This window comes from Musa acuminata, chromosome BXJ1-9 (assembly GCF_036884655.1).
Source record: "Musa acuminata AAA Group cultivar baxijiao chromosome BXJ1-9, Cavendish_Baxijiao_AAA, whole genome shotgun sequence".
NCBI lineage: Eukaryota > Viridiplantae > Streptophyta > Magnoliopsida > Zingiberales > Musaceae > Musa > Musa acuminata.
In genome coordinates, this window is record NC_088335.1 from 140,503 (window position 1) to 163,232 (window position 22,730).

The window sequence follows — 22,730 nt, forward strand, 5'->3', positions numbered from 1 at the left end:
CCCCATTATTTAGAAGATTATTAACCGATGTATCTTTTAAAAGTGCCAACAAACAGATTTAAATATAAAATAGATATGATATGCTCTTACGATCTAGGATATTTAATTTTAAAATATGATTTTAATATCAATTGTAATTGTAAGCATAAAATTATTATTATGTTATTATGTGAAAAATTTTAATGCTAGAGATTAAAATCAAATAGATCCAATATTATGATTATGTATTTTATTTAGAAAATTTTTATACTACTATTCATATTTGAAAGGTTGATTTGCAAAGAGAACTATGTTTGCCTTTTTATTTTTTTCTGGGATTAAGGAGAGATAAGACTAATTTTTTCTATCCTTTATAAGACTAATTTAAGCGATGGAATTAGAATAGGGATTAAAGAGAGATAAGAGAAGACTTATAATTTCTTCACATATAACTTAAAATCACATAATCTTATCATAATTGATTTTTTTGATTGGCCAATAATTATAATTAAAATTGATATATCTTATCATAGGATCACATAAGATAATAAATTTATCTCAAATCGATTAATATGTTAGACCTAAAAAATTTAAAATTAACTAATATAAAAATAATTAATTTAAATATAATAATAAAATATTTTAAAAATATAACCCGAATATGTAATCACTTCCTAATATGAGATGGTGTTATGGCCAAAGTTATCCTTTTTGTGTGCATATTTTTCAACTACGAATAGTAAAATGGTAAATTTAATATAATATATCTTAAAGAAAAAAAATCTAAAATGATTATACAATTAAATCAATCATCAAATAAAAAAATTAAAATGTCCAATCAGCTGTTAATCAACAGGTAAAACATTTAATCAATCCAAATTTAAAATAAATGAGTCTTTTTCTTCTACGTATTTCTAACACCGGATACATGCCACGAGGTGAACCTTGGGTTGCTCGTTGGATGGACTCAAACTTAGCTTAATTTCATTCGCTATGGACGTGAACATGGTAGACCGATTTCAACCAAGGATCCAACTCCTACTAACCCACCCTAGCTGGTAGACACAAAAGAAAAGAGGCTGACATACTTGAGTTGAGCTTTGGTGACTTCCAGTTAGTTTGCACAAGGAAAAAGACTGGTAGCTCGAGGAAGGAGACCATGGAATTTGTCTTCCACAGCGCACACTTGTTGACAACCTATTCTGTGGGACAAATTGCTCTCTTTGGGCCCCCTCTCCCGTCAATCTGACCTTCCTCTGATTCCACTAATTAAGGTTGAAGATGGATGAAGAATCAACTGCCAAATTGGACAGCTGACTTATCTCAGGGGGACATGCCCACTAAAGTTGTCCTTGGAAAATTGATGCCTGACATCATGCCTGACATCAATCCATGGCAATTGGCAGGACAAAGGCTGGGTAAAGTGGGAAAGAGAGAGAGAGAGAGAGAGAGAGAGAGAGAGAGAGGATATGGATGAATCCTACGGCAAAGAACTTATCCATTACAACCCAAATAAGAGAGAGATAATGAGGAATCCTTGAAACCAGGAGTGACAATGGCAAAAGGGGCACCACACCTTAACCACCACCTCAATGTAAACCTGGTGAATGAAGTAAACTCATCATGTGACCTGGCGATGTCTTCACAAATTGACCAGTTTTTGAGTCTTACCTAATGAGCTGCACAAGGGAAACGAACTAGAAAAAGGCCATGGATTCCATCCACATACTTGATAGTAACAAGGTACTGTGGTCACAATTCAGAATAACCACAAACACACAGAATTTCCCTGGGAGCATTAAAGCCTTGAGCTATATATTGTGGTATACCAGTGATTGGACTCAGATGACATTGTTAAGAGAGAGAAATAAACCAGAAAGAAAGCGTCTACATCCTTCAAACCATTTCAGAAGTTCTTCCATAACCAGCAAAAAGCCATCTCTAAGTTTGTACATGGGTGAAGGTCTCAAGCAAAGCTATGATGAAGACCTATTCAATTCTGACTCCTTTCCGAGTAACTCTGATGACAGCGACGACAATGATGACTCCACAGAAGGAGCAGCTTCTTCCTCACCATCAGCCGAGTCATCCTGGCTGCCACCAAAGATGAATTCAAATGGACCTCTATATGAACTATCTTCACTCATGGAGCAGCTACCCATCAAGTGAGTATCTGAAAGAGTCTGTCCATAAACTGATAAGTTTCAAGGATCTGAAAGTTACATAGAACTGGCCACTAAAGCTCAGACCACACAGCATTCACAAGAATAAGTCTTACCTTCTGCTTCATCTCAACAAGTTTTGATGAAATTGCAGGAGAGGGCTGTCCAAGTACTATCAAGGCAAATCACAGTCCTACACATCACTGTCTGTGGTTAGCAGCATCGAGGATCTGCCAAAGAAGGAGACTCCATGCAGAAGGAAGATAAAGCCGTGCAAGAGTTATGCAGCAGGAATGGATGCGAGCCAGAAGTCTGATCATGCTCCCGGGTCATGTAGCAAGACCATATCAAAGAATGCTCCCAAAATACCTTCTTCTTGTGCTTCTCTGATGTCAAAAAGCAGCAGCAGCCTTCTTGGTAGCAGCAAACCAACTCCTGTCCCTGCACAGAAAAATCCATGTCCTCGTTAAAATCCATTCATATACAGTTGATGTTCAGATGGGAGCAATTCTTGTGTCATGTTTCTATTTGTCTAGTGGTTATGAAGTTCTTTGTTTTCTATGATTTGTACAATGTTGCTATCGAATGATGAGTTCCAAAATTTTCAGACTTCGATGTTGTTTCAAATTCCATTGGAGGTGCTTGAAATAAAAATCTCTCTTATCCATTAGTATATATTGTGCAAAGGGAACTAACTGCCTACAGATTGTTGCTTATCCACAAGATCCTGCTAGCTTGGCCCTTGGCCTACAAATAGGTGGTTAACACATAATTCATTTGAGTTTGGATGCAAATGCTCAGGCTAAGAGTTCATGTTCTTGCTACCATCACCAAGAAGACTGACGTATCCACATATGAGATTTTATGCATTTAGAACAGGAGTTTATCTAATTATGCATATTACATATGTACATAAAAACAATAACAACCAAAACAAGGTTGAATTCCAACTAGTTGGGATCAACTTTATGAATCCTTTTCACCATTTAGCTCAAAGTAAGACAATACTAAACATTTCACATAAACAAACCATTATGAATTACTTTCTGGACATGAGAAAAGTTGGGACTATGGATGGATACCTTGCCTGATGCTATGGCAGAATATTTGAGATTCGCTAGAGTTTGACAAGGAGACATTATTCGATGCTTTAAAAGCAATGCCAAGGATGCTTCCATCAGCACAGATCCTGAAAGTATTCTATAATTCCCCATTTCATAAAGGCTTAAGGTGGTATCCTGCTGGCCCACTGTCATTCATAAATCTGCTTCTCTGGTTGGAGGCAGAATAGAAGAAAAAGAAAAGAAAAGAGAAGTATTTATTTCTAAATATCCTCAGCAGATAGCTAAGACACTGTTTTAAGGTCAATGCTTATTTACAGGATTCCTATGCCACCTACTACTACTGCTGAACCTCCTTTACTGCTACCACTGGGACTGAACTGTTGCCGCTGCTGCTAAATGTGATTGAAAGGAGGAGGAGAGGAAAAAGAAGGTGAAGATGCATGCATTACAACAAAACAAATCCACATCTCGGGTAAATATCATTCACAGGATCATTTTTTTCAAGACTCTTATCATCAATGGCATCTTTAAAAAAAGTCAAGTGAACCTGTAGGAAGCACCAAAAAAATTCATGAGAACACAAGCAAATAAATGATAAATCACAGAATCATTGAAGCAAATTCACGATCCTTCAGCTTCATGAAAGTAAGGAGATCACCAAATATTTCCAACATGATTACTGGAAAGAATTATGGTTTGAAGTCTTCACATAGTAGAATAGTCTCAAACCAACTAGCAAAAATCTCAAAGCTTAAGCATGGTAATTCGCATTTACATGAAGCATGTAATACATATCAGTAGAACGACTTAAAGCTATAAAGATAATGTAGTGGCCACAATCAGGAAACAAAACTGAGATCACCAATTTACTATTGTATTCTGGGCTGGCACAACCAAAACTACATATTCCAATGTCAAAGCAACTCCTCAAATAGATATTAGAGAATAAGTACTTTTAAGATAAAAAGGACTGTACCAAAATCACATCATAGAGATACCTTTTCAAAATAAAGAATGTGTTTTCTATCAAATTGCTCTCCACTGAAACAGCTGTAGTCCACTAAATATGTCTTCCAAAATAAATATAGGGCAATCACATCTATCAAATTGCCAAACTATTCATATTAGCATTTTTCAACTTTGCATTGTAGCTCATAAGTGCAATAGAAAGTAACATGCTATATTGCCTGTTTGTGGTTGAGAAAAATAATAAAAGAACAGGATTGGTCATGATGAGATGAAATGCAAGAACACATCAGATGGTGGTAGAGTCTAGGCAGAAAGCACCAATGCTACAGGTTATCATTGAAAGCAACCTGGTGTTTTTATTGTGGATTCTTGCTGGAATATTTACATGCTGCAAGACATTTGCCAAGTATTGCTATGACCTGGCCAAGTTGAAAAGATCCAAGGTAAATTATTTATGAATATGATGACATCCACAAAGTGTATAAAATTTCCTGCAATTACATTTCACAGGTTTAGGTTTGCTTCCATTCTAGTAATATCACTTGCCAGCTTCTATTACTCATTAGAAATTAAATAATTCACCTAGATGCCATAAATATAGATAGTAGTCGTGTGCCAACCAGTATATCAAGATGTTTGAAATATTTTTCTGTTTAAACCTTAACCCTACTCTTCTGACATGTTAGAAGTGACAATGATCATTAATCAGCTTCATGATCTGCATTTATTACTACACTTCCCCTATTCACTCTGGCTAATTCGTGTACTTTCTTGGCCCCCCTTCTCCCTCGTAACACAATAAATGAAAATATTACAATAATATCCAAACCTTTGCATTGCCAATATGCATCAGCAATCTTATGACAATATAATTTCCCTTGACCCGTCAAGACTATAGCTTAAAAGGTTGATGGTCCATTCCATTCTTCTACTTACCAAGACTTCAGCCAACAATAATACAGTGGCAGGATTGATAAGAAACAAAATAAAGTTACCAGCTATATTTATTCCTCAAACAGTCATTTATTTTTGAAATCAGGAATTTTGTGTCCCACAAAAAATCATGCTAATTCCAACTCTCTTGTCATCCCAGATGAGATGGTATCGGTATCTCACATCCTTCACATGTGATGACATCAAGTAAATCCCCAAGTAATCCCTAACCAATTCTTGCGTTGACTCGAAATAATCCCCAAGTTGCAAAATAATAAATTTAGCAATTTTCAGCTATTCATTCATAAAGTAGATACTTTTTTTTTATGAACAAAATGAGAAATTACAGCAGAAAAAAGCAAATGTTTCGATTTACTGCCAGATAAATAGAAGGTTACGTCGACAAAAGACTGGTCAAAGTGAAATCACAGTTCATCAAGATATCGCAAATGAGGAACAAACAAATGATGGGATTTGGGAGCGTTTTCCCTTGTTACAGAGCGCCATTTCGAGGGACATCGACAGAAGAAGCACCGGGAGGCGACGTCGGATTGTCTCCATCGCTGGGGTGTCCTTGGTGGAGTCGGTCCAAGGCTTCCTGTGCACGCTCGAGGTAGGGCTTGAAACCCACTTGGAAGGAGAGGTAGCCGAACGCTACGGCTCCCACCACCACCAGGCCCGCCCTCATCGCGTTCTGCCGTGCTCGCCCTCCCCTCCCCATCTCTGTCTCTCTCTCTCTCACAACTCGCACACTGTTGAATGATGCCGACGGTGGACGAACGAGAGAAGAGAAGTCAACTTTGCGATCGCATCTGTCAACCTCGCTCGGTTCACATCATAATATACTGTTGTATATGGGCCGGCCTACATAAACAAGCCCATATTAACCCATAATTAGGCCCATGGGTTTTCCATGGTTAACAGTAAACAGTTATCTCATTTCTAAGTAAATTAATATAATTCGATGTTTTTGTTATTTATTATTATTTTTTAAAAATAACTTAATAATTTAATATTTCAATATGGATTAATGCAACATCAACACACAAATTAACAGGACATTGTTGTTTTGGTTTTCCAGACAAAAACCTCTATTAATGCGTAAAATAAAAATATATTATACATGTAGGCTCGTGAGGTGGGCAACAAGAATGTCCTGTTAAAGTAAAAATATGTTGGATCGAATCGGCCGAACCGGGCAAACAAGGTAACGCCGTCAACAACGACGTCTGCCATTGCTGTGCTACAGAATATAAGTCTCGAATCAGAAGGGGCACTGAGTAACGGCGTTAAGATTGCCTCCTTTTTTTCGTCTCCACGGGAGTATAAAGCCACACACTCGGTGACTGCCCCTTCCTCACCTCGCCTCGCTTGTATCTTGTCTCCGCCGCCCCTCGATCCTGGTCAGGGCGAAGGCGAAACCTCTCCCACTACGATACGATCATGTACCGAGTTGCAGTTTCGCGCCTCAGGGCACTAGAGGTTTGTCCTCCGGGGCAGAAACCCTAACCCTAACATTTCGTTTCCGCTGTGTAATTGCTACCGGTTGTCGCGATCTTCTGTTCTGATGCGTTATTTCCTGGATTTTGTTCTTGTTCATGGCCTCGTTCTGACCAAAATGTGGTTTCTGATTGAATTTCTGAAGACGGAGAAATGACTTCTCATTTTCAAGTCTATATACACGCACGCGCATTCTGGCCTACTTGGTGGGGTTAGCAAATGATCTTCGAGCTTTTTGTTTCCTTAGGTGCACTTGGTGTTTTATGGGTTTCCTTCATTTCGAGGATAGAGATTCATCAGCTTGCCATCCGTAGAAGAGATGGATCGTGGTTGTACAATTTCATAGGTTGTATTTGTCTCAAGTGATAATAGTCAATCATAACATTGATAATTGATATCAGTTTGATTATAGTAGAGAAGTTTGGATCATGGTTGATTAATCAAAAGCTGGTCAAGATGATTTTCTTTTTTGCGTGACATGGAGCATAGTTGAATCAGATGAGATGTTGGGCTTGGGTATCTGTGGATGTGGTATGAGTGGATGGCTGCTTACTGGACTTGGTTTAAACTTGATTGAAAGAGTGACTTGTTTTTGGTTGATGTGTAGGAGAAAAATGTGGTGAATTTACTTTCTAGCTTATGTGCGGGGTATGCATGGAGGTTCATTTTTTGTGTAAATTTTGTTTTGTGAGTTCTAACATTGTAGGCTATTATATATTTTTCTTGTCTTCCTTATCCTATTAATAATGCTTTTTAGAGAATGATCTGGAGGAAGCTGAAACCTGAAGTTAAAAAATGGAAGCATCAGAAGAAAACATCTGCATAACATGATACTGTTGCTGTTCATGTCACTTTTGTCTGAACTTTTCTGCATGGGACATTCGGAAGCACAAACTGGAAAGAATATCCTGAGATAGACATAAAGCATAAGCCTTTGAGGAATGTATAAATTCCTTGCACAATAAATATTGCCACAATTGATTCTGATCCTTAAGTTAGTCAACCTTCTTTAAAGTTCAGCTCAAGGTGTCAACATGAGTCACAGTTTTTCTGAAACAATGTTGTTTTCTGAATATCTATAGCAAAACTTCTTGTTGTATGAGACATGGGGCTTGGGTGACAATGACCTTATTTATGCCTCTTCTATATCATTAGAGTTGAAATTGCTTTTGTTCATTTGGATGCCCTTTGCTTGTTTTTCTTTGAATCCTTTTATTACTGATTGATACTTCTATTTAATAGCTAAAAAAGCTTTCAAAAAGGTGCAGTAGAGAATCATAGGTGGAAATTTTTGGCTTTATGTACTGATTTTTGTATTGAATCTGTTACTTCAAGGTTCTCACTATGTGTGAAACAAAGCTCTCATAATTAATTTCTTCCATCTGAGTAATTTGAAAGTTATTGAGCTATGTGTTCACTTTTCAAACTAGGAATTTTGTAGTAAACTGATGATGGAAGAGTTATGGAGTTAACTTTTGAGTCACTTATGTGCGTTACAGAGCTAACTTTCGAGTTAATTATGTGTTTTTTACTGCTTTTAATGCTCCTTTTGTTTAATGGAATTTTCATCATATTCTATAGTAATTTTATTCTACCTCTCTGTTAAATAAAACATTGGAAATGGTTTAGTTTTTCACTTTTATTTCTATTGAACATTATCTCTTCTTCAGATATTTTTAACCATATCTTAATATTGTCACTTCTTTATCAGCATCATGCACGTGCAACTAGATATGCAAGTACGAGTGTTGCAAAAAGATCATCTGGTGGTTTCTTTAGCTGGCTTACAGGAGAACAGTCTAGTCAACTTCCTCCTCTAGATTTCCCACTTCCAGGTGTGATGCTTCCTCCACCTTTACCCGACCATGTAGAGCCAGGGAAGACAAAGATCACAACTCTTCCAAATGGTGTCAAGATTGCCTCTGAAACATCACCAGTATGTTCAATGTTGTCTTCTTTGTTTATTTCCCAACAATTGTCTTTTCATCTAATTGAACTTGTTTGGGTTCAATTATCAGAACCCAGCTGTCTCGCTTGGGCTATATGTTGACTGTGGTTCTGTGTATGAAACACCCTTATCATTTGGTGCTACACATCTCTTGGAGCTCATGGCTTTTAAAAGCACAACAAACAGGAGCCATTTACGCATTGTGCGTGAAGTAGAAGCAATTGGAGGCAATGTCATGGCATCTGCTTCTCGTGAACAGATGGGTTATACTTATGATGCTCTCAAGACTTACATGCCTGAAATGGTAGAGGTGCTAGTTGACTGTGTCAGAAATGCTGCTTTCCTAGATTGGGAAGTTAATGAACAGGTACTCTCTGGTGTCTGATATTCATATATCTGGTTTTGTTGGTGGAAATTGTTGATCTGTTTTTGGCTTGTCAATACAGTTGCAGAAAGTAAAAGCAGAAATAGGAGAAATTTCAAAGAATCCCCAGGGTTTGCTTTTGGAGGCTATTCATTCCGCTGGTTATTCTGGTGCATTAGCGAATCCTCTCATGGCTACCGAATCTTCAATAAACAGATTGAATAGTACTACTTTGGAGGAGTTTGTTGTGGTAATTTCAAGCTAGTTGTCACCTTTGACATTTTAAATAGTGATGGTTTTCTTGTCTGACATTTTCCTTTATTATTGTTTTGTGGAAATTCTAGGAGAACTATACAGCTCCTAGAATGGTGCTTGCGGCATCAGGTGTCGAGCATGAAGAGTTGGTATCAATTGCTGAACCACTGTTATCAGACCTTCCCAAAGTGCCTCGCCCTGAAGAGCCAAAGTCTGTTTATGTTGGTGGAGACTACAGATGTCAAGCAGATTCTGATGTTCGTACTACACCATATTTCATTTTTTTATTCATGTAATATATTTTTCCATTTTAGCTTCATTCATTAATTCATTTGTTTAAATTGTCTTTTGGAAACGCCCCGTCTGAGAACAGAAGACACATGTTGCTCTTGCTTTTGAGGTTCCTGGTGGTTGGCGTCAAGAGAAGGATGCCATGACACTTACAGTGATTCAGGTTCAAATCAAATTTATCCTGAACTTTCCACACATAGTTGGGGATGATGCTCAGCCTGCTGTTCTTGTTATCTGCTTTTACCAGTTATTTTTTCTACCTTGTAATATTGTTGTTTAGATATTGTCCAGAACAAATCTCTTTTTTTAATATTGTTGCAGATGCTTATGGGAGGAGGAGACTCTTTTTCTGCTGGTGGTCCTGGAAAAGGAATGTACTCTCGGCTATGTAAGTTGTGAACAATATTTATTATCTGGTGTTATTGGCTGATCTACCTATTAGGTTGCCATTTCATACTTCCATTGGCTTCATTGAATTTTTAGTTAATCTATAAATTTGATGTACTCTTTCACCTAAGAGCCACAATATTATTCTTATCCACTAACATCTAAGTTTGGACTTTTGAGTTATAACTATAATGTTTTTTGCAGATCTTCGTGTCTTAAATGAACACCAACAGATCCAGTCATTCTCTGCTTTTAATAGTATATACAACAATACTGGCATATTTGGGATTCATGCCACTACTGTGAGTCATTATTTTATTTGTCAATTGTTTTCGTGACATTGTTGTCCTCTTATGACATCCTCTAGACTTATTTGTCGGTGTGGGCATTTGGTCTTTATACTAATTTGTCTCTTCAGTATCTGCTACTGTGCTTCTATGAACAAACAAAAGTTCAAATGCTTTATTGTAATTCTTAGATGTTACGTTGAGTTTATTAATAACATATGTTCTGTTGTGAACATTGGCTATGATTTTATAGTGAACAAAATTGAGCACTTTCCCTTGCTTAAGCATATACTGCACAACACTCTGTGGAACAACATATGGTATTGACTATGATGAAGTAATCGTTATGTTCATGAAATGAAGAATTCATAGTACGTTTGGGCAACTGATTCAAACTTCTGAAGTGGAATCAGCCAGGTTGCTTTTTTGGTCCTTCATATGATTTAGGATTGAATCTTGTTAGGGTCGAATCAATTTTACTTTCAGTAATTTGGTTTCAGTTATATGTCATATTACATCACTACGATGCAGATAGACCACTGGATATCAAGCTTAGACTCGGTCCCCGCTTGTCTGCACTAGGTTGCTGCTGGAAGCCAAACTGGGATGATAGGAGTTTGCTCGTGACTTCCTGTCCTGATCAAACAAGGAGTTGAAACTCCTGCTAGATGCAGGACAATGGCCTTTCATCTCTGCTTGGTGCTGAACAAGGGTCTTATGTTAAGTGGACAGGACTCCTGATTCCTGCTACCTGAACTCCCAGTTGGTATCTAAGGCTGAACAGGAGTTACTGCCCTAACTTTATATGTCTGTCCCTGCCTTTTTTCAGAGCATTAAAGATCTTAAAATAACAAAGGTGTCTATCAGCTGCCAAAACGCAAAAGAATAGTAGGATTTGAGGGTTTGGGGTAGCAAAATTCATACAAGTAGACATTATAAGGTTCCAGTAGAGCATCTATGGACATCTTTTACTAATTTTTAAGTTAGTTTATAGCAGTAAAATTTTCATTTCATTTTCGTAGTTTTGATCTTGGATGTCTTGCTCCCCTAAGTAGAAAAACTTAGTTAAGAGGGTGAAGTCCTATTGATCTGGTATTAGAGGAGAAAGTGATTGATGCACTAGATATCTTTTATATGGATAACCATGGCTCTGGAGTTGTCAACCGACATAACATACGTTGGATAAAAGCACCCATGTCGTCATCTGCTTCTGATGATGTATTTGCTCAAGTTCTGCAGCAGCTTCAAAGACTATTGGCTAGCGATCAAAGTGCTTGCCACTAAATTGGGAGAGCTTGATGAAAGACACAATGTGAAGGTCACACGATACAATATAGGTGCAGTTAGGGAGAGACACATTTCCATCTCCATTAAGTGCACGCTGTCACTGCCTTGACAACACTAGTGCCAACAGTTTCATGCTACTCGTGGTAAGGAAAATGCAGAAAAACCTTTGATTAAGGAGTTGACAAAGTCATGATAGTGTAACACCCGGATAGTAAGTATATACCTTGGCAACAAGGGGAGCATAGAGGATGGTTACAGTGAAGACACCATCGAAGAGGGTAGCTGGGAAAAAGTTCTAAGAAGATAAAAAAAAAGGAGAGAAACAAAAGATCAAAAGAGAAGGGAAGAAAAGCTACATTCAAGTAAATAAGAAAGGAGAAAAAGGCATTTCCTGAAGTGCCCAAACTAAGCATGCATAGGACTCTAGGCTTAGTGGGGGAGAGAGTCATGTAAGAAGTGAAATACAATGAGCAAACAAAAATATGGCTTCCACTTATTGTTTCTGTTTAAATACATGGAATATTGACAATGCATTCAAATACTTCTGGTTAAAGCTGTAAAAGATAACTTTCCAGTACACCCATTTTCAATGAAACGTCTGTTTCTATGATACCTGACTGACAAACTGATGTTTCACTTTGATATTTAATCATCCTATTCTAAATAATGCCATCAGGTGTATGGAAATCAACCTGGCACTGCCAAATGGCAGATTTTGGATGCCTATATATCATTTGCATATTGTCTAAATAATAAACAATAATAACATACTTAATAAAACAAACTAAGCAACAAAAATCTGTCTACATGATCTCTGCAGATTCAGTTACGCTGGCTGATGTTTTCATGTGTGCTTGTTTCTATTTAATGCCAATTTAGACTTCAAAAAGTTATATCACCAAAATGGCCTCTTTATGTTCTCATCTTCTTCCATTTTGAGAGTATCACTAACAATTGGTGGTTATCAACCAGAGTTCAGATTTTGTCTCTAAAGCTATTGATTTGGCTATAAGAGAACTACATGCAATTGCAACTCCTGGACAAGGTCTGTTGTTCCCTCTTAATCTTATAGTACTTATTATTTTTAAGCCTGCATTTATCTTTTATTTTTATGTTTTTCTACAGTTGATCAGTTACAGCTTGATCGAGCTAAAGAGTCTACCAAATCTGCAGTGTTGATGAACCTGGAATCAAGAGTATGTTTTTGATACCGCTTTGAAAGATTTTGGAGAATTGCTTTGTTTTTGTGCTCATATTCAGGACAATGTCTTAATTACAGATGGTAGCATCTGAAGATATTGGGCGACAGATTTTGACCTATGGAGAAAGGTATGCCCTTAACCATCACTTTTGATGTACTGGAGTTAGATGTTGTTACAATTGCATACCATGCATGTACTTGGTGTTTTTTATTGCTGCAGTCACATTAGCAGTAGATGTGAATATGGAAATGTTTGTGTAAGATTACTGAAGAAATCTGATGCAGCCAGAATGGAGTATGCAAATGTATCATAGCTTGTGCCATTGAATAGGTTCTAAGTGTGTCATACTCTTGCAGTTTGTGTTATATGGTTTTAGTATAAGCATTCCTTGAACAAAAGATGCACCATGTAGGTTGAGGATATATAAACTCGACCTAAGCGGAATGTTTCCTAAAAGGATCCTCTTTACTAGTATAGGTTTATGGAGATCAATTAAAAAGTAACTTACAACAAGTTTAGTTAAGAGATATGTAGCCAACTATTTGGGATTAGCTATATAGATCTTTTGTTGTCAGTGAGACATGTAAATATTAATATATTTAGTTATGTTAAAAGTACTTATTGATGCGAGTAAAAATTTTTATTAAATTTTTTTAGGATATTGATGCGAGTAAAGAAGTTAGTTCAAGAATAAACGATTATGATAGCAACTTGGAATATAGAAACATTTCAGGAAAGGGATTAGAATTGGTAGATACTATGATTAGAAGAACAATAAATATGATTAGAAGAACAATAAGTTGGTAAAGGAAAAATCTAAAGAGATTGATAGAATTAGATTTAAAATTTAGTATGCTGAAAAAAAATGGTGTACGAATTGTTGTTCATAAGAATCTAAGAATAATGTTGTAGATGTGAAAAGATTTGGAGATAGTTCTAAAATGTCTTTAGAATAATATTCTAGATGTGAAAAGAATAAGGATTTTAGATTTTGCAACTTTATATGATCTTATAAATGTAAATACCCACTTTAAGAAGAGGGATGAACATTTGATTACTTATAAGAGTGGCCATTTTTTCTCACTCAAAAGGTAGATAGAGTTACATGTAAAGTTATTACTACCGAGACATAGGTTGATGTTATTAGATATTTGTTGTAAAAAATTGAAAGAAGAAAAAGATAGTAGAAAATTTTAGTAGGATTAGATGGTGGAATTTTAAAGATGATAATGGGTTTTTAAGAATAGGATGAAGGAGACGACTTGGAACTTAGATGGGGATAATGTTAATATTACTTGTAATATGATGATTAATAAGATTAGGATCTTAATAAAGGAGATTTTTGGTGAAACTAAAGGGAGTGGTATAAATAACTAAAGAGAACAGTATAGCTTTGAGAGAGTTGGTGGTGGTGTGAATAAATCAGTGATTTAAAAAGCACTAGGCGCCAAGGTCCAAAAACGCCCGAGACGTTAGGCGCTTGCCCGAGGCGCTAAAATATAAAAATATATAATATAATTAATAAATATAATTATTTAAATAAAAATATTATTAAATTAAGAAAATCAGGTACAAAATCATAATGTCACATTAATAAAAGGTCTTAAAAATCAAAACAATAAAATTTTACATCAAATCTATTGAGTTGCTCTGTACACTTGCCATTTATTCTGAAACCTAACAATAATTTTAAATAAATAAAAATTAATAGTATTAAAATAAAAATAATATATTATTAATCTAATAAATAAAAATACTATTATTAGTATACAGTTAGCAATATACTGTTAATATACTGTTAACAGTATAGTGAGAAGAGTGTGAGAAGACCGTGGTTGCTGAGGCGGTGATAGTCGTAGTTGGAGCAAGAACGGTGAGCGGCGGCAGCAGCGGGAGCGACGAGCGATAGTGGGAGCGGGAGCTGTGAGCGGCAGCGGGAACGGTGAGCGACAGCGGGAACAACGACAGTAGCAGCGAGCAGCGATTGTGGCAGCGGCGAGCAGAGAGCAGCGACAGCAGAGAAGAAATCTCGGCGGCAAAATCGCGAGTATTATGGTTGGGGAAGTCAGGGAAATCGCAAGAGGGAGCATGATATCGGTGATTTAGTTGGTTCGATTGAACCAACTAAAGCACCGGAGACCAACCAGACCTAATAATCTGGTTCGGTCATCTAGTTTAACCCAGGCGCTTGCCCGAAGCGCCTGACGCCTAGGCTCGGGCGAGCGCCCAGGCGGTGCCTCTTTGAAGCGCGGAAATGAAGCGAGGCGCTTGGCCCTCGCCTCGCCTGAGCGCCTATTGTAATCACTGGAATAAATTTAGAAAGCAATTATTACTAAAAGATCATATTTTAAAAATTGATACAATTGTAAAAATAAAATTTTTAAAAGATATAAAGAATATAAGAATGAGGCTAAAAGAGCCATTAGTATGACAAAATATATAGCTTATGATAATTTTTATAATAAATTAGGTACTAAAGATGGAGAAAAGGATATATATCAAATTTCTGAAGTCAAAGAATGAAAGTATAAGGACTCAATATTCAATACATTAAAGATGAAGATCAAATAATACTTATTAATGATAATGAAATTAAGTAAAAGATGTCATAAAAAAATGAAAATAGCTAAGAGTGTGGGACTTGTTGACATCCCAATTGAGGTTCGGAAAAGTTTAGGAGATCAGGAAGTAGCTTGGTTAACTAGCTTATTTAACAAAATCATGAGACTTAGAAAGATACCTAATGAATAGAGAAAGAGTTTTTTAATGTCAATTTACAATAATAAGGGTAACATACAAAACTATTCTAATTATAGAGGAATTAAAATCATAAGTTATATTATTAAATTTTGAGAAAGATATATCGATAGTAGCAGTGATTGCAAAAGGCGCTCGGGCGCTCGCCTAGGCGCTCGGGCGAGGCGAGGCGAGGCCCGAGCGCCTCGCTAATGTCCCAGGCGGCGCGCTTCAATCAGGCGCCGCCTGGGCGCTCGCCCGAGCCCAGGCGCTGGGCGCTTCGGGCGAGCGCCTGGGTAAACCGAACCAGAATTTTAGGTCTGGTTCGGTCCTGGTTCGGTTGTTAGTTGGTTCAATCGAACCAACTAAACCGATATAACCCCAACCTTAACCTGCTGCCGCTGCCGATCCCGATCGCGATCTCGTCGCTCGCTGTCGCTGCTCCCGCTGTCGCTGCTCCCGCTGCCGCTGCTCGCCGCTGTCGCTGCTCACGCCTCCCGCGAGCCTTCCCGCTGCTCGTGCCTCCCGCGAGCCCTCTCGCTGCTCGCGCCTCCTGCGAGCCCTCCTGCTGCTCGCGCCTCCCGCGAGCCCTCTCGCTGCTCGCGTCTCCTGCGAGCCTTCCCGCTGCTCGCGCCTCCCTCGAGCCCTCCCGCTGCTCACGCCTCCCGCGAGCCCTCCTGCTGCTCGCGCCTTCCGCGAGCCCTCTCGCCTCCTGCGAGCCCTCCCGCGAGCCTTCCCGCTGCTCATGCCTCCCTCGAGGCCTCCCGCTGCTCGCGCCTTCCGCTCCCTTTCCCTTTCCCGCTGCCACTGCCGCCGCTCGCCGTTGCTGCTGCTGCCGCTGCCGTCGCTGCTGCTGCCGCCACTGTTGCCGCCGCTGCTGCCGCCGCTCGCCGCTGCTGCCGCCGCTCGCCGCTGCTTCCTCGTTTCTCCGTCAGCAGATTTATACTGTTAATGTGATTATATTTATTAATTATATTATATATTTTTATATTTTTATTTAAAATTTTAAATAATTATATTTATTAATTATATTTTATATTTTTATATTTTAGCGCCTCGCTTCGCTCGGGCGAGCGCCTGGGCGAGCGCCTAGCGCCTCGGGCGTTTTTGGACCTTGGCGCCTGGCGCTTTTTAAATCACTGGATAGTAGAATAAGACTTGAAATAAATATCTCCAAAAATTAATTTGGTTTTGTATTTGAAAAATCAACAGTAGAAGTTATTTACTTATTAAGACAATTAATGAAAAAGTATAGAAAAAAAAGATTTGTATATGGTTGTTATTGATTTAGAGAAAGTCTACGATAGAGTCCATGAAGATTTATTATTGAGTTTTAAAAAAGAAAGGTGTATTTACCAAGGTTCGAAATATCGTATCGTACCGGTGTTTCGACATTCGCTCGGTACGGTACGATACTATATATCGAGCGGTATATCGTTCGGTATATCGCTCGGTATTATATATATATATATATATATATATATATATATCCTTATCCCACACGGGGTGACATCACCTTTTTCGGCGACGTGACTTCGCTTTAAAAAAAGAAAAAATATATATATACACCGTTCGATAACGGGCGGTCCGTGTACAGGTCAACTGTCGGATCGGTATGTACCGCCCGGTACGAGCGATATTATTCGAAACTGTATATCTTGGTATTTACTAATTATGTTGATGTGATTAAGGATATATATGGTAATGTAGTTAGCGAATCATAGAGTGTGTTTAGTGAATTTCCTATTAGTATAGGATTACATCAAGGATCCATATTAAGTCCTTATCTTTTCGATAATGAATTTACTAGTTATTTACAAAATAGACCTTCTTGATGTATGTTATTTGTTAGTGATATTATCTTCTTTGATGAATAGTCTAGATGGATTTAATTATAATATTGAGTTGTGGAGGTAATCCGTAGAACTAAATGTTTTAAATTAAGTCAGACCAAAACTGAATATATGAGATATAATTTTAGTAATAATAGAAAAAAATAGAAGGATATAGTTAAGTTAGAAGGGAAAGGAGTTTTTTTAGATAAGACCTCTAAGTATCTTGGATCAATTATTCAGCAAGATAGAGAGATGAAAATGTAATTCATAGAGTAAAACATGATAGTTAAATTGATGAGGGGCATTAGCAGTCTTGTGTGATCATGAGATACTTTTGAAATTAAAAGAATAATTTTATAAGATAGTTGTTAGATCAATAATACTTTATGGATTCGAGTGTTGGGTAGCTAAGAAACAACGTAAATATAAAAAGTTTGTGTCGTTGAGATCAAAATGTTGAGGTGAATGTATGGAGTTACAAGAAAAGAAAAGGAATATTTTTATTTGTGAATAATTAGCTATCGTATCGTTATAGAATAAAACGAGAGAATCGTTTAAGATGATATGGACATTTTTATTCATGAATAATTTGGTGTCGTTTCAATCATGGTATGCAATTTCAAATGGTACCGCCCGGTACGGGCGGTATGTACCAGTACGTGGACCACTCGCTACCGGATGGACCATGCTACAATGCTATAGTAATACACTCTAGTAGTGCTACATTGCTGTAGTAAAAGGAAATAGCTCAGTAAGCCCTGGTGTACTGCTCGGTACGTCGGTATCGTATCGTACCGAGCCAACCTCGAAACACCGGTACGGTACGGTATTGCATACCTTGGTTTCGATATAGGATAAAATGATAGAGAAGTGTTTGAGATGGTATGGACATGTGCTCATGAGACCTTAGATGTGATTGTTAGAAGTGGTGAAATGATTAATGTTAGTGGACGAGGAAAGACAGAGATAATAGAAACTATAAATAAGGACTTAAAGACTCTTAACTAGATATATGATTTTTTTATAGATCTCATTGACGGTGATAGATCATGTAGTCGACCTTAAATAGTTGGGATTTATGACTTTGTTGTTGTTGTATTAAAATTTTTTTAGGTCTTCATGTATCTCTCCTCACATCACTTACTCGAGGGCATGTCCATACCATCTTGAACAATACTTAATTTATCTTCTTTGAAGCGATACCTAATTGTTCACGAATTTTAATATATAGTTTTTGCTATCTTTCATAGTTACTCCACTTGTCCACCTTATCATTCTTATCTCAACAACATAAGCTTTTTGTATATGTTATTTTTTAGTCATCCAACACTCAAATCCATAAAGCATTATTGGTCTAATAATTATCTTGTAATTTTTTTTTTAATCTCAAAGTTATTCAATGATCACAAAATACTTCTAGCATCCCACATCATTTTAATCTTCCTATCTTTACTTTATGAATAATATCTTTTTCAATCTTTTTATTTTTATTGAATAATTGATCCAAGATATCTAAAACTTAGTGGAATTTTTGGCCCATTCAACTTAACTATATCCTCCATTTCTAGTATTACTAAAATTGCATGTCATATATTTGGTTTTATTTTTATTTAATCTAAAATCTTTAATTTCTGAGGATTGTCTCCAAAACTCAAGTTTAAAATTAATTTCATTTATAGTCTCATCAATTAGGATAATATCATCAGAAAATAATGTACACTAGGGAGCAAGGACTATCATATTGTATACCGAATCTATATCGATCGTTAGCTTGATTGGCACTTTTAGTTTCTAAGGATTATCTCCATAACTCAAGTTTAAAATTAATTCCATCGACTCTCATCAACTAAGATAGTATTATCAGAGAATAACATACACTAGAGAGCAAGGATTGCCATATCATGGATGGGACTTATATCGATCGTAGATCGGATCGATATGTACTAATCAGTACTAGTGTGTCGACATATATATTCGTGTTTCAAAGACGAAGAAGGGAAGAAGAATAGGAAAGCATAGTGGAGGGAGGAAGAAAAAGGAAGAAAGGGAGGTAGTAGAGGAGGAGGAGAAAGAAAACGAAGAAGTGGAAGTGGTGGAGGAAGGAAGAAGAGGAGAAGAGAGAAGAAAGGAAAGAAAAGATGAGGAATGAAGGAAATTAAGAAAAATGGGAGTGTACTGTACGATTGAAAGACGTTGGTTGCAATGATGACGACTTCAAACTACATTGGTTGTAGCGATAGCGATAGTGACTTCGCGAGAAGAGGCTCACGTTTTTGAACCCTAATTGCTATTTATTTTTCTTTTTTAATATTGAATTGGATGGGCCCCATCGTTGTTTTAAGTTTCTTTTATATTTCTCCCTGAGTTGGATTATATTGCTCGAAATGGAAGCGGTTTGCGTATTGGTCCATGCTTGGATTGGTATCTATCGTCCATTTTGTACGTCATTGCCAAGGAGGTTTATCATGTAAATGTCTAATAAATTCATCCATTATTAATGTAAAAAGTAAAAGATTTAATATGGATCTGTAGATTATAGTCCTATACTAATAGGAAACTTGCTAGAAAAATTTTCTATATTTCAAACATTAGTGATCATCATACATATCCTTGACAACATCAATTGTCATCAATACAATTAGTGAACACAAATTTTTTTCTAAAATCTACCATAATAAATCTTTATAAACTCTATCGTAGGCTTTCTCCAAATCAATAAAAATTATATGTAAATTTTTCTCTATATTTTTTCATTGTCTTAATAAAAAGTAATTTACATGAAAAAATAATTTATTTTGACCTGAAACTGTAACAAGTCATAAGAAAATTTTGTGAGTTATAATTTCATGCTTTCGACATAACTGGGATGTATCTAAGAAGGATGGACTTTTATGCAGAGCTTAATATAGTTAATCTAAGGATAACAATTAACAATGACATTTTCATTTTGGAAAGTATCAATTGGATAAGTTGCCTTGTAAAGCCTATTTAATGTCAATCTTGCCATGCATATGCAACACCTATATCGCATCCTTACCAATAGCTCAGTAATAAACAATGATTGCATACTAATGACAATAATGTGTCACAACATGGCATTCTATCAAATTTTTCTTGAGCAAGCTTCCTCTATTTTATCAAGTTCCCAACTTGACTGCCATGTATTGGAAGTTTCTTCATGCAGGGACATACTTTCTATTAGTATCCTTCTGATTCTTTGCCAAATGAAGGACAATCTTGAGAAAATGCTAGAAATAACTAGGTAAACAAAGTGTAGTTGAAGGAGTTCCATTAGGATAAGAGGTTTTCCTCTCAAAACATACAACATGGTTACTTGCATTCCTAGACTTCGAACCAGTATGGGCAGTATTATATCTGACATGAATAGGCTTGAGCGTGATCGATTTGATTGGTCTGAATGATTACAGAAACTGTGACTCAAAGATTTAGTTGAGTCACATAAACGTAGGTCTTTAATGCATGTTACTTCCTACTGAAAAATTAAAACAAATAAGTTTGCTATTATGTATAATCATTGCTCACAGTTAAAATTTTTAAAACCAAGGGATGTCATCTCATGCCGATGGGCCATATCATTTGTTATTCAGACCGGTACACTTCAGGGTTGTACTAATTTCTTGGTATATAAATTATATTTAGATAAGAATAATGTGTGTGTAAGACATAAATGAACAGAAATTCTAGGTAAGTTGAAAAATTGAACGAGTGGGTGAAAGAGCAGGGAGGGAGGAGGATTTGAAGGGCCAAAATAAGACCCAACAATCAACAATCAAGTTGACCTTTGGGACCCGATTTGGCCTGAGAGGGGACCAATATGGTCGGTAGCTGTCATGCTCCGTATGCTTCCATAACAGCGTACCATCTGAAACTAGCCTGTCTGTGTACTGGCACTATTTCATATTGCATTGGGTGGTATGTCAAACCATGTTTAAAACCTTCCCCAGTCAACACAAATACATGTATGCAGTAGGTCAAACAGTTTAAGATTCCCCAGCAGCCTGACTATTGTTGTCTAGTGAAATCTTGCCATTTTTCAATCTGTTTGCCTGAGTAGTTTCTTCTCATCAGAATAATATATTACATAGTATAAGTATTGAATCTGGAAACACCGTTTCTGAGAATTAAATCTAGAATGCTGTCTTCCAACTATTTGTTCAGGAAGATGAGTTTTTTTTTATCCTCTAAAATTCAGGAGGTCAACAATGGCATAGAATAATGTCCTGAGATGACAAACACTACCATGTTTTTATTTGTAGCTCATCTTCCTTTTTGTCTTGACCTTGGCAGGAAACCAATTGAGCATTTCTTAAAAGCCATTGATAAAGTAACTCTCAAAGATATTACCACCATTACGGAAAAGATCATCTCTTCACCACTTACAATGGCATCTTGGGGTGATGGTATGTTAAAAAGATCAAAATGGACTTTGTTTCTTATCGTGTTACCACTCCATTCCTAATTACTTGTTACCTTTCTTGTAGTTATCCATGTTCCAAGCTATGAATCCGTCAGTGGAAAGTTCCACTCGAAGTGAATGGTTTCCCACCATCAGTGAGACTTTTGACAATTTTGAAGCTGCAGATAGGAAATATGGACAATATATGGGCATTCCAAGTTTACGTTAAAGTTTATCACCTGTGTACCAATAAATTTGCTTGCAAATTGCCATCATCACTTGTCTTCAGCCTCATCTTGTTAACTTTGTGAAAAACACAAAGGCTGAGTTTATTTCCCATTGTTCCAATTTTGTGGCCGCTTGTCATTTGGCCACGCTGCTAAAAGGTGAACTTCGATTGTTCTTTTTTTTTTTCTGAATATCAATCTGTTCAATTTGTTCAGTCCCGTGAAACCTTTGATTAAGTTTACTGATTTAATTATTTATTATACTTACTTATATTCTAAGTTAAACATATTTTTGATATCGGTTTCATTGAATAAATTTTTGTATCATTTCTTCATTTTGAAAGTATTAATTCATTTCTTTTTTTTTCTTTTCTTCCTCTTTTGGTGTTTCGACAATTCTAACAGTTGATATTAGAGAAGTTTTCTTAATAGGACGGACTGCACATGAATTAGGATTTTTTTTTATTTTTATGAATTTTGATTTATGAAATGTTATTGAATGTGGTTTTCAAAAATTCTGTAGATTAATGAAATGATTTAAATTAAAAAAATATTATTTTTAAATACTAAAGCTATGAACATTTTGTTTTATACTTTAGATAAGAATGAGTTTAATCATGTTTTTATGTGAAATTTTATATGATATTTGACACATTTTAAGTTAGTTACGAAGGTATAAGTAAAGTTAAAGAATCTAAAATTAATCTCTTGGTATAAAGTTATGAATAAAGTAAGTGATAATTATTTAGAATACACTCATTTTATGTATGTTGTTAATTCTTTGAGCTCTTGGTAAATATTTTATTAATAAAATTTTAAGATCTTTTTCAAAAAGTTGGGAACTAGAACTATAATTCAGGAAGAACTTGAATAATTTTTCTTTTGAA

At 36.4% G+C, this 22,730-nt stretch overlaps 2 protein-coding genes and 1 long non-coding RNA gene across 3 annotated transcripts; 2 read left to right on the plus strand and 1 right to left on the minus strand.

Annotated features, from left to right (window-relative positions):
• Nucleotides 1–1,677: 1,677 nt before the first annotated feature.
• Nucleotides 1,678–5,904, minus strand: LOC135592227 (uncharacterized). Its single transcript, XR_010478957.1, has 3 exons — nt 3,224–5,904; nt 2,258–2,582; nt 1,678–2,162 (listed from the first exon to the last, which is right to left on the minus strand). It is a non-coding gene; the product is annotated as an uncharacterized LOC135592227 (long non-coding RNA).
• On the plus strand, nt 1,933–2,814 carry LOC103996548 (protein OXIDATIVE STRESS 3-like). The gene is made up of 2 exons (XM_009417459.3): nt 1,933–2,144; nt 2,296–2,814. The coding sequence occupies exons 1-2, from the start codon at nt 1,933–1,935 to the stop codon at nt 2,609–2,611; spliced, it is 528 nt and encodes a 175-aa protein (XP_009415734.3). The 3' UTR covers nt 2,612–2,814.
• Nucleotides 5,905–6,429: 525 nt separating the features above from the next.
• On the plus strand, nt 6,430–22,058 carry LOC103996550 (mitochondrial-processing peptidase subunit alpha). The gene is made up of 13 exons (XM_009417460.3): nt 6,430–6,589; nt 8,319–8,543; nt 8,626–8,922; nt 9,002–9,169; nt 9,264–9,431; nt 9,548–9,628; nt 9,787–9,853; nt 10,057–10,154; nt 12,399–12,471; nt 12,552–12,622; nt 12,706–12,755; nt 21,508–21,620; nt 21,702–22,058. The coding sequence occupies exons 1-13, from the start codon at nt 6,551–6,553 to the stop codon at nt 21,752–21,754; spliced, it is 1,503 nt and encodes a 500-aa protein (XP_009415735.2). The 5' UTR covers nt 6,430–6,550; the 3' UTR covers nt 21,755–22,058.
• The last annotated feature ends 672 nt before the right edge of the window (nt 22,059–22,730 follow it).